We start from the raw sequence: 13,577 nt of genomic DNA, 5'->3' as shown, positions 1-13,577 counted from the left end.
TTATCTAAGTAATCTGGCTAATGTAGTTACAGAATATACATGATTATTATGGTTTATCTCCGTTGTATGGACAACCAGCTTGAACGGAAACCCCACGATATTATACCATCTTTAGACAGAACAGATACTACACATGGATCCTAGCCAGAAGTCCAATAAGGTATATTTTAGTTTCATGTATGACCCAAAAGCGACATTTTTCTTTTATTTTATTTATTTTTTTTTTTTACATTGCATCTTTGGTGATCGGGAGATCCTATTTATTAAGATAGGTGATAACATACTACAAACATTAAATTAGCGTATCTATATAATAATTTAATGTTTGTAGTATGTTATCAACTTCTATCTTCCTTTTTAGTAAATAGAATCTCCTGATTGAATAATTTATAATCTGGAAATTGTGACACGCGTACGTATGTTAAAGGTAAAATGGTATTAATATATAGATGTTTTTCTACAACATGGACTTAGGCTTGGGGTGTTTAAAGAAAGGTTAAATCATTTTCTTCTATTTTATCTAGGCAATGCTGGGACCAGGGTGTTGCGAGTATTTTTATTAACCTGCTGATCAAGTTTTTTTTATTTATTTTTTTAATATCTGAAAGAAATGTTACAATATCATTATCAACAATGTTAATTTGAAAGGCTTTCACACTTACTATACCTTAATGAGACAGATTCATCTTGAACATCTATGAAAACAATTCCTAAATTATTCTTAAACTGACAGAGATCATTACAGTTAGAATCAGTGCAATGTTAAAAGCGTAGCAAAGTTATTCACAATTTTGCACGTCATAACCATGTGCTCTTATCACTGAATGTCTATAAAACCGAAGACTGTTGAACATTTATGACTGAAACTTGGTGGACAAGCTAAGCATGTGGTGAAGTTTACTTGTACCAAAATAGATTGCAGAAAGAATTAATTTTATTCAGGATTCCATGGGTGTCATCTTTTCAGAGAGAGGGTGGGAATAATCTTTTACATTAGATAGTGGTAGAAAAAAAAAAAAAAAGAAAAAAAAAAAAGAGAGAAAGTAGTCAATCATAGTCAAGGATGACTTAAAGGCTTCCTTTTCATTAGCTATTACACCAAGATCACTCCACTTACCCTTGATCCTTACCTTATAATGCCAAGCGTTTAACAAGGTGGGGTATTAGGTAGAGGAATGACACAACCAAAATCAAGCCAATAACAAGAGAGAAGTGTGTCAGAGTTATTAACGATTTTGCATGTTGCATCAAAGTAGGTTTATCAGTGAGTAAACAAAGACTGTTGGATATTCATGAGTGAAACTTATTTGCATAAAATATAGATGGATTTGGAATTTTATTCAAGTTTCCAAGTGGTATTTTTATTTTTTAAGAAGGAGAGGGAAACGGAATATCTGTATAACAGGGCTTGGCATTCATATATCTCATTGTGTGTAAATGTTGAATGGTCCCATGAGGCAGATTGAAACTAAAATGTGCTAAATTCAAAATATATTAAAAGATGATGAGGAAGGAGAAAAGTGTTGGGAAATCTTAAAAGAGAATTACAAGAGAAATTTTAACAAACGTTTTATTTAACAAGTTATTAATTATTATTATTAAGGTTTAAAAAAAAAAAATCCAGGATAAGGATTAATGGTTGGTTGGTTGTTTTTGTTTTACGGCATAGCAACCCTCTTCGGGTTATTTAATGCCGAATCCAAAGATTTTGAAGAAAAATTTTTTAATAGAATATATTAAGGGTTAATGAGATGCATAGATTGGCAGTTAAATGATGAAGAATATTATGAGATGATTGAAAATCTCTACACACGATCTACTCAAAACAAAAGCTTGATTCAAACATAAATTAGTTGGAACTATAAATAAATAGAATGTCTACTTCCTATAGGTAGAGCTGTCGTCAAAAGACAAGTTAAAAACAAAAAAAAAATTTCCAGTCATGATTACCAATTTTTGCTGGGTTGTTATTTTTAAAATAGCGATCATTATTAAAAGAAATACAACTTTTTTTTCAGAGATAGCAGGGTTGTTAAAAGCAAATCATATATAGATCAGTTATTAAAGATAACAATGTGGAAATATACTGATTTCTAAGCAGGAAAACTGAACGACAAAGCAATTTTTTTTTATCTCCATGCACCTAACACGCATGTGATGCATTTTGCAGTTGCAGTTTGCAACAGGCTTTCCATAATGAGTAACCACCCGTGTGTATGGAGAAGAATCACACCTTCAACTACCGGAGTTAATTTTGTGATAAAGGGACGTAACTCTTGTATCCACAATAATATGTAATTTTAGAACAATGTATTTCGATTTTATTTTTAATATTTAAAAAAAATTTTAATAGTATTTTTATTAATACTTAAATATTTAATAGTATTTATATCGATTTTATTTTAAATGTTGTGCAAAAATTAAATGTTACATAATAAAAATGGCTGTTAATATGTGTGGACATACAAATACGACGGCGGATCAAGAGGAGTAAAACTCTTGAAAAATCCTCTTATTCCCATGAGTAGCAATAGTTTTTGTAGTGTCCAACAAAAGTGTGGCTAATCATATTTTTTGACACTAGACAATCACAATGTCCCAGTTAACAGCGAACTATGGCAAGATCGTGTTTTAACAAAATATTTGTCCCTTCAAAGGGGTTAATGTTAGAAAGGGCATCAAACTGTAAAATTGTTGCTTCCAACAAATCATGGCTGTTTTAAGGTGAACAGACGTCTGAACAGACACCAAAAAAGCAAACTTATGCAAGTCATGAAAACCTATCTATAACTGGATAGTCAATCGGTACGTGAACTAGCCACCTCTGTCTAAGCATGTCATGTCTACAGCAGCAAGTACGAAATTTTAACATTTAAATGCATAAAACACATCCGTTCTCTTTTCCTTTCTTTCTCCTCTCACTCCCTAGAGTCAAATGAAGGTCAAATGACGAGGGAGAGTAATAGCAAATAAAATGGCGTATATTGAACAAGCCAAGCATGTGGGGTCACCCTCCACAAGAGAAAAATTTACTTTCATCATGATTAATATTTGTACAAAATATTTTTTAAAAATCAAAAGCGTGGATCAGGAGAAAAGTGCAAACAAACGAACGCTTTTGGAGCAATTTTACCCCCTTTTAATCTGGTTTAGCAGAAATTTACTTTCACCATGACTAATGTTTGTGCAAGCTTTAAAAATAATCCAAGGTGTGGTTATTGAGAAAAATTCAAACAAACAGGAGTGAATTACCAGGTCCAATCCCTACTCTGTCGGAGACGAAAATGTTACCTTACTAAAATTTTTAATGGTGTTATAGATGGCAGGCATACTAGGGTAAATATTCCTTTGTCTTCCTTTATTCCAAAATAATAAAAAATAAGATATTGATCAGGATTAAATATTAAGATCAATTGAAAATTATTTTTTTTTAGCATACAGACCAATATTTGGCGTACAAGTCTTGCAAAACGTTTTATCTACCTTTTATTAAGATATTCTAGTCCAAAAATAGGTAACAAACTGACTTTACTTTATATACTAGATATCATTTTCTACCCGTTATTTATTATTTAACTCTTTAAAATGAGAAGTAAACAGAATTCAGTCAAACGTCATGCTCCAAAGATCCCTTTAAGAATGCAAGGGATCAGGATGTCCAAATAATTCAAACAGATCTGGTAAATTTGCCTAAAAAGAGCATTTTTTTTTTTTTTTTTTTTTTTTTTAATCAAGTTTAACTTGTGACACCTCACTTAATTTTCAACATAATTTAGTAAAACTTGTATATAAATGAAATGTAAGTTTTTTTTTTTTTTATTAAATGATTTTAGAAGGCCAAATAGAAGAAATCAATAAAAATAAAAAAATAAAATCAAACAATCTACGATATTTTAATATTAATGAATAACTTTTCTTTGAATTCATCTGGAATGCTATTTCTGGTACCAAGAAATGCCAAATTGCTTTGAGCAAAACTCGTTAAATGTAGTTTTGTTTTGGTTGGCACTTGGTCCAACATACTAGATTGTCTGGGAAATGATAAACTTTTCCTTTTCAGAGTTATCAGAAAGTGAATCTCAATATTAATTCGATACATCAATAGTGAACAGACTTAGCAGATATCAGAAAATGTTTTCAGCCAATCGGTTACCTGTCTTATATTAAAAAAGAAACTAATACAAAGTTTTTTTTAAAAAGTTTTTGTCAATAATGAATTTGAAGAGAGGAGAAATCGCAAACGACATGTTTACTTTCCCAGAGCCTAGACAGACTATGAATGCTATGAGAGCCAGAGGACTATGAATGCAGATCAGTGGCACAGACCTTTCATGTAATAACACAGTGACAGATGGTTTGAATGACACTAGGTGAGGGGATTACAAAAAGAATACAGAAAGTTGATAATCGATTTCTTAGGGAAGAAAGACAAAGCAAAAAATATTCAAAAGAAACATTTCCAATATTTAGTTAATTATTGATTGCCTATCAATTTGAGAGTAGCTCATTTCTTTCTAGATCTATCCTGATATCTGACATTCAAACTGCAGCTGAGAGAAGTGTCATATAAGCCAACATCTGAGCACTTATAAAGCAAGAATTTAACCATAACGTCAGACAACAAACAAACCTATCTGGTAGGTTCACAAACTACCTTGCGTGTTAGAGGTATTGCTACACAGATTTAGGGTCAGGCACAATTTGTGCACTCAGGGCATTAGAGTGGTAAATTCCAGTGACCAATGAGTGCCTCATTTTGAGAGGATCCAGGACTAGACGAAGTCAAATGTTGCCCCTGAAACTTAGGGTTAGTGCACATCTTCGTCCATGTGTGTGTGTGTATGTGTGTGGCCGTACTCAATAGGATTTATATATGCAACTTATAGAATGCATATCGGTGCAGAGGTTACTTCAATCCAGAGTAAGTTTAACCAGCTTCATCCATCCTCATCCCTACATTCCTGACTAAGCTTGACGATTTTAAGTCAATGACTGCATAATCTCTAGCCACCTGCTGCCCAACAGGTAACTCCATAGACATATGGGCACCAGGTTGTGATTCTAGATCAGCTTTAACAGTTAAGTTTTTTGTTGTCTACTATATCATTTTTTTCAACTCTGTAGGAGAGCTGCACCAATTTCTTCATAGATGTACTCTCCTAGTTGATATCAATGCAGAGTATAACAATTTGGTGGTGGTTTTGTTTTGCAACATACCTTCAAACAGCCTGATCTGGTAGTACTAGGATGCATACAGTCGGAAAGGCAAGTTGTTTCCTAGTATTGCAACAATGGCATCTCGCAGGTTTTTGATTGCCGTTTTCATTTATTTCTTTTATTTAATCTTGGTGCTCACACACAACTTTTCAAAATTAATTTATACACTACAAGAAATGCTTCAAATAAACTATAACACTGATCTATAAAAAAAAAAAAAAAATTCTTGCATAAGGATTCCACATCTCTAAAAAGTCTAAATTATTCATCTAGTGGGTAGAAAAGTTATTTTTCAAAGCGCTGAAAATTTTTTTTATTAATAGAATTCATGGCTTGAACTACACTTCTGAGCCAACTGTTAGCTATAAATGTAATTTTGTCAAATACAAACTAAATCATCACATCAAAATACTTATAGCAGATTTCATTACTGCCTTAGAAATTGTAGTTTACAAAGTGGCTTTTACAAATTGATAACCTTCTTTCATGTTTAAATACTATATAATAAATAACAATTGAAGCATGCATGGTCCCCCATGAGTGCACAGTGAACGAGGCATAAAAAAAAAAAAAAATGACTAAGTTCAGCATTTGCATTCCAACCCCCATTTAGTCCCAAAAGTCCCCAGGGTATGTCAAATCCTGGTGAAAATTAACAAACGGTGCAGTTTTATGCATTAACATGTAAATTTGAGTTCTGTAACATGCAAAAAAAAATGACTAACTGACTTTATTTTGATATGAAAGAAAAAGAATAAGAACGACAAGAGAAAGATTATGAAAAGATGACAAGGTGAGAGAAAGAGGATGAGGAGATGAAAGAAAATGAGGAGGACATCAACTAGTATATATATGTGTGTGTGTGTTTAAAAGATCATTTTAATGTGTGGTTTTGAACTGAATTCCAACCCAAAATATTCACAATTTAAAAATCTTTGTAAATAGAGTGTCTGTGTAATAGGAAAATTATAACCATTATTGAACTAGTGATCAGTGTTCTTTTTCAAAGCAATATGCAAATTATTAGGTTGACAAAAGCTTCTTGTGGAATTTTTAATTTTGATTTAATGTGATGTACCTTCAAATAAGTTTTTGTTATAATACCTTTACTTTTTTAAAGAGCGTTTTTCATTCTATCTAATCGTTTAGATAGAATTGTTTTAAAACGATTGTTGTCTTTTCAGAACGTTGAATACAAGATGGAGAAAAAGCAAATTCGCACAATTTTCTTATTTCAATTCAAGCTCGGCCAAAAAGTTCCGGAAACAACTTGCGATATCAACAAAGTGTTTGGCCCAGGAACCATTACTAAACGCACAGCACAATGGTGGTTTAAGAATTTTGTTGTGGTGACCGTGAAGATGATGAGTGTAGTGGTCGGCCATTGGATGTTGACAACGATCATTTAAGAGAATTAGTCGAAGCCAATCCACATACATACAGAGCTGTTTGAGAACTTGCTTCTGAATAAAACATAACGTTTGCGATGATTTCCAATGACTTGAGAGAAATCGGAAAGGCAAAAAACTTGACAAATGAGTGCCTCACGACAACCAAAAGAAACACTTATGAAGTGTCATCTTCCCTTCTTTTATGCAAGAATGATTCGTTTCTCAACTTGGTTGTGACTTGCAATAAAAAGTGGGTTCTTTACAACAACTGGCGATGTTCAGTTCAGTTGCTGATGAAGCTCCACGAAACTTCCCAAACCCAGAGTTGCACCAAAAGAAGGTCATGCTGACTGTTTGGTGGTCTACAACCAGTCTAATCCATTAGTTTTTTTGAATGCAGACGAAACTATTATGACGAAGAAGTACTATCAACAAATCAATGAAATGCATTAGAAACTAACGACACCTAGAAAACAGAAAAGGCTCAATTCTCTTCCCCGAAAATGTTGACAGCACGTTGCTAAACCGACCCTGCAGAAGTTGAACAAATTGGGCTATGAAACTTGTCTCATCCACCATACTCTCCAGACCTCACCTACCAACTACCTTTTTTTCAAGCCTCTCAACAACTTTCTGCAAGAGAACTACTTCAAGAACCCAAGAGATATCAAATACGCAACTTCATCGCCATCAGAATGCCAGATTTTTATGTCGGGGCGTGAATACACTTGTTTCATGCTGACAAAAGTGCGTTGATTCTGATGGAGCTTATTTCGATCAATAAATTGTTTGAAACTAGATATATTCATCTGAATTTAAAAGTTAAAAACCACAAGAACTTTCTTGTCAAACTAATAGTTAACTATCGAATACGCATTATCAGTATATTAAAAATATACTGTTAGTCTATTATGTAAATTTAACTTTTCCATTTAATCTCATTGTTAGCGTGATACAGAACCCAACTTTATAGACAGCTTGAAATATAGATATAGCTAACCCCAACCCTCAACATTTATTAGATAGCTCAGAACTCAACATTTCTGACATTTCAGATCAGAAGATGCTGAGAGCTCAACTTAAACCAAGTTTTCTGTGGCAGAAGACAAAGGCATCTTTAACACTAAAATATTATCTAAAATGAAATGAAAAAGAAAATTATCTAAATGTGTCTTAGTGAATCTCAGATTAGTAAAAAAAAATAGAAAACATATGCAACCTCATAAACCAATTAATTGCTGATCTACAAAGGGTTTGAGACAAATTTGACACTTTTTGGAAAGTGTCAAAGGCCTCATATCTTGGCCAATAATTGATGTAATCTAAAAATTTAAAACACATCTCAAATCTTTTCATGAATGCAGCTCATTTAAAGGAACTATCCTGATCTACTACTAAGCTGAACACAAACCTGGGACATACTGCCTTCAGTCTCAAGACAAACACTGGTTTGATCCTGGCAATCGGATTGTTCTTGGTGTTGTAAGCAAAAAGGTTGATGCCTTTTTCAACTGAGAAGTCACTCTGAGCCTCTACCATAAGCTTCAGGTGGAACTTAAACCTGGATGATGCTTGAACACTAATTTGTTTCAGGCAATCAACTCATCCTTAGTGCTGCAAGCATTATGATTTGTATCTTTCAACTGTGCCCTCACACATAATAATCCGTATATTCTCAACATAATGCATTGCATTCAGGCGAGTTGAAAAGGGGGGGGGGCGATGTTTGAACTAATGAATCAGACAGCTATTTTATGGTTTTTAACAGATGTGACACACTGGAGTCCTACTGCTACAGGTATAACTTTACTGTAGTCACCCTCTCCACTCAGCGCTTGACAACATAGCCATTGAATTAAGTCAGAGTTTCTTTTCGGAAAAGTAGGGCATTATTGTGTGGCTTTTGCTAAAGACATAATCAGTAATCATCAGTTTGAAGGTACTTTGTCTTTATGACTTGTACGTGTAGGCTAGCCATCCTTTGTTCTGCACATTGTACAATTAATTAGTTCTAAGAAGAACCAGAGCATTCCTGGCTCAATTGAGTTTATGACCTTATTAAGGAGTTTCTTGGCTTTTGTAGTGCAGTTCTCTTGGGTCTTGGTAAGGAGTGGTGAAGATCTTCATTCAGCATTCGCTTACAAATGTGAAACTCAAATATTAATCTCATCCAGGTCCACATTACCATGCCTAAATATTGCTGCCCCCCCCCCTTTTTTTGCAACTTTGAAAAATTTTGTTGTGCAAACAAAGTCAGAACACACTATGAGGTTTCCCGGTAACCACCGTTTCTACATCTCCATCACAATTCTCCCATTCATATTTAGAAGTATTCAAGGAGCATTAAGCTGCAGCTATGACTTTCAATATTTTAATCCAGTACAAATGATGCAAGTCGATCTTTTTTTTTTCAATATTCTAGTGCTTTCCAGTTGTGATGATGTATTACCTAACACCTAGGGTGATGATGATGATGATGATGTATTACCTAACACTGATGATACATTTTTTATACAGCATTACGTGAAGCGCATCAAAGAAAAAGCAGAAAAAGATTGATACATACTTTGAAAATTTATTTTTGTTCTATCAAGTGGGGCAATGGCAGTTTTGGCAACAGAACCAGCTAGAGCTCCAGCAATCAGAGACGTTAAGATCTTATTTCTATTTGAGATCTGAAAAGAGCAAAGATCAGATTATCACCAATCGTACAGTGACACTAATTTCTTTAGAGTCAGAATCAGCAATTTTTGGAGATGTCAAGGTTTTTTTTTTTATCCAAACCAATTCTAAAGTCAGTTTTTTTTACATGCCGATTTCACTTTTTTCTCTTTAACAAAATAACAAGATGAAAGTGGGTAGATTTTCACTTTAACAAACAGACTTGGAAGTTGGGTTTAAATATTTTTCCTTTAGAACAAATGAACTCTGAAGTCCAATTTTTTTTTTTTTTTTTTTTTTTTTAGTTTTTTCATTTTTAAAACTGACTCTATAGTCAGAAGATTTGGGATTTTTTTTTCCTAAACTGAATCTAGAGTTAAGGTTTTTTTAAAAAAAAAAAAAAACAAATTTGAGATAAAAATTGTTTTCATTAGATTAACTTTAGAATCAGATTTTTCGCTGACTACATTTAAGACAAATTCTTTATTTAAAAAATATAAGAAACAATAAAGATCTTTACATCTTTATTTTGTATCATATCGAAAAAGGTCAGTTTTATGCTCAAACAGATTGTTAATGCATCAATATTATTGTGTGTGTACGAATCTTAAGCTATTTGTTTATTATATTACTGTGTGTGTGTATATATATATATATATATATATATATATACACACACACACAAAGATTCGTAACATGCTAATCTAAAAAATGAAATTGATATAAATTGCAAATTTTGAGATTCATGAAATAAGAAAATTGAATGCTTAAAAATTATTGGCATGATTATTGTCTTGGTGTCATTCACCCTGGATTGATTAAGTCTACTACTTCCAATGAATTCACCGCATCTCACATGGTGATCTATTGCCAACATTGACACTATCAACAGCAGCCAGTCACAGTTCCAACAGCGAACACCATAGATTGTCGGACCTAGAATCAGATAGTCTATGATGCCGGCATTATTGATTTAAAAAAAAAAAAAAAAAAAAAAAAAAAAAATGATAATCAAGGATGTGAGACATTTTGTAACCATTTGTAAATCTCCATAATATTGATCAAAAAGGAAATTAGTAGTATCATATTTAAAAAAAAAAAAAAAATTAACTTATGTGACAATCATATCCATTCATCATTCTTGTTTACACATAAACAGTGATCAGAAATTTATGAAAAATGTAAAAAAACACAAATGTCGTCTGCTACAATGATATTCATACCAAGTATGAATTTCTCAATTTGAATAAATTTATAAACTAAGAAAATCTGGGTTTCCTCATTTTTTAAATGAGGATTTGGATTATTTAGACTAATGTTGTCATTTTGAGTGTAATTTTCAGTGTTTCGGCCGATGTAATTCCTGACCTTATTCATGTATATCTTCTAAAACTGCACAAAATTTTGAAGAAAATCCTTTATTTAATCCACTGGGATAGCATACCCACATTCCATATAATATATATATATATATATATATATATATATATATATATATATATATATATACACACACACACACACACACGTTTAGAATGAGACAGAAAGGAACAACTTTGACAGATAAATAGCCAGCTTAGCTTTAATTTATAAGACCACTATAGGTATATGGGGAAGATGCAGCATCTAGTGTAAAGTTCATTAGGGATGAAAGAGATTAAAAGGAATTATAGAATGTTCGGGGAAGCTTTATTGAATTCTAAATAAATAAGTAAATAAATAGTATTGAGATTCAGTGGTATATGTATTATGGCTAAATAGGGGGTGTATTGTTGCTGCGTGGTAATTCATTTTAACGGTTTGTGGGGTGTCTATTTTCTATGGAATGGGTAATTTTGATTGGTGCCACCTAAACGGCAAATGGTGGCTATAAATTTGCTTCTAATTGGGGGGGGGGGGTAAAACTGAAAGGTAATATGCGGCAATATATATATAAGTTTCTACTGTTATGATATAGGGAGTATGACCATAAAGGGGGCGGTCGGAGATTAGGCTACCAATATATAGTTTTGTGTCTTCATTTCATACTCTTGTTGTCCTACTAATATATATATATATATATATATATATATATATATATCTCCGTACACACACATTTTATGGTAAGCATTCCAAAAAAGGCATTAAGCAACTTAATGTAAGGAGCTAAATTTGTGGAAAAAAAAAAAAACAAAAAACTACTTCAAGGTTAAAAACTTGCCAATGATAAATATTATATGTAATAGATTCTGACCCAGAAAACAGCACTTCTTCCCGCTTTGTCAGAAACATCGCTCCTGCAATGTGAGGACTAAAAGGATAAAATAAAGGCAAGTGAGAGTTACACAACTGCCAAAAGTAAACCCAAGACCCACTTCATATATATATATATATATATATATATATATATATATATATATATATATATATATATACATACATACACACCCACACAGATTGGTTGTTAATCCTGAATTCTTGGAAACTATGATTTTTCCATAAAATATAGACATAATCCAGTTACTATTTCATAGTAAATAAATAATAGGTATGATACTATTAAAACATTACTCCTAAGAACAATTTAGTGATATGTTAACATAAAATTATATAGGAATAAAGATGCATAAAAACAAATTATACATATATTACTTTTTATTTTACATCAGTATTTATATGCCGCTACACATACGGACTTTAATTTTGTATAAGTAGCATCACCTGAAGATGCTTATGTAAAATAAAATAAATAAAAAGTATATCTTGCTCTACTTCAGTATTGAGCATTTTTGTATGAACCTCGCTAAATTCATTGGCTGTTTCACATACGAAAAAATATTAATCTAGAATAATTATACACACAAAGAAAATAGATACATACTGTGTGTATCACCAAAATGCCCATTCTAACACAATATGTATAGCATTATTTTATAATTTTTGAGCACACTCTAAATAGTAAAATAAAAAATAAAACAAAGAAAAAAAAGCAACATGCCCATGTTACTAACCATGTTGCCTAGAATAAGTATTTCATAATGTTCATTAATTTACCCCACACATACATTTGAAATGTACACACTAGTCTGGTTAAAAGGTTATTACATAATATTCAAAGTTTGATGTAGGGAAATTCTTTCCTAAATATTTTGTATCTTATATTTTAGGTAGCATTTAACTTTACCATTTAAGTAGGGAGGGGATGCATCCAAATATTTGTTTTCTGAGGAAGGAGGCATGGGAGAACTACTCCTGAAATGGTAAAGTTTACAGAACAAAAATGTGTCCATATTGCCATAATTCATAATGATTAGTTCATTAATTTAGGAATCCTATGAATAGAGATATATAAACACACACACACACACACACACACACACACACACACACACACACACACACACACACACACACACACACACACACACAAATAAAATGCCTGGAATGGGGTGTCTTTACCTTGTTATTGATTACCAACTCCTGGTGAGGATATGGTTCTTCAACGTCTACAGAATTCGAAGATCCACGTAATCGAGGTTGGCCTTTATCTCCAGTCATTGATGCGGCCATCCTATGGATCTCAGGACGGTTCAAGAGGTCAACAGTTGGTGCCTCTGTAACCTTTGCACTCATGTCAAATTGTGTAGGTCATAACAGGAAAAAATTTGAAAATGTCTGAAACAGCAAAACCTACAAAAAGAAAAAAGAAAAATATTAATTTTAAAAATTACCTGAAATTATTTTGAATGCAAGAAAATAGGAAAAGTTTAATAATAAAATATGTCAAGATTATATGAAGTCTATATCAAACTTATATTAAATGATTAAGTAGAAAACTGCAATTTTTATATTTTTCAGTAATCTTTTACATACAAGCTGAAGATGAATATTTTGTAGGATTTTCTAAGTCAGACCCAAATTGCAATCTTACTAATATGTCATTATACTCAGACATTTCCCTTACTAACCGAAACAAATTAAAGGGAAGTTATCATGTGCAATTATAGAGTTCTTCAAATGTGTGTGTGAGTGAGTGAGAGAGATTTTAATTGTCTGTTTCTCACCTCCACATTACACTTTAAATCTTGGAGTTGATGCACCCGCTGTGCCTAGCCAAGACAAAACCCATGTCCATGAATTGTTATTTCAGATAAAAAAATTTCTAACCAAGAACATCTTCCCAAACATTACAATTCTGCTGGCTTACATTCATTTCAGAAATTAACTGAAAACCTATATTTGAAAACAAGATAAAAAAAATTATGATACTTAAAATCAGGTTTTCAATAGTTTTTCAAGTTTGGTCTATTTCTTCTTCAGAGCTGGTTA

At 32.2% G+C, this 13,577-nt stretch overlaps 1 protein-coding gene across 3 annotated transcripts in view; it reads right to left on the bottom strand.

The window, feature by feature from the left end:
• Nucleotides 1–13,577, bottom strand: part of LOC145245923 (mitochondrial coenzyme A transporter SLC25A42-like) — an 87,290-nt gene that overhangs the window by 14,237 nt on the left and 59,476 nt on the right. For all 3 annotated transcript variants that reach the window (XM_080107663.1, XM_080107664.1, XM_080107665.1), the window contains exons 2-3: nt 12,708–12,938; nt 9,175–9,283 (exon numbers count right to left, since the gene is read on the bottom strand). In XM_080107663.1, coding sequence (XP_079963789.1) covers nt 9,175–9,283; nt 12,708–12,881 — 283 coding nt within the window. In that variant the 5' untranslated portion in view covers nt 12,882–12,938. The remainder of the gene's footprint in view (nt 1–9,174; nt 9,284–12,707; nt 12,939–13,577) is intronic.

The sequence above is a fragment of the Euprymna scolopes genome, chromosome 23 (genome assembly GCF_053919585.1).
Source record: "Euprymna scolopes isolate OS-2025 chromosome 23, ASM5391958v1, whole genome shotgun sequence".
In the NCBI taxonomy this organism is placed as follows: Eukaryota; Metazoa; Mollusca; class Cephalopoda; order Sepiida; family Sepiolidae; genus Euprymna; species Euprymna scolopes.
This window is presented reverse-complemented; position numbering and strand designations above follow the sequence as displayed.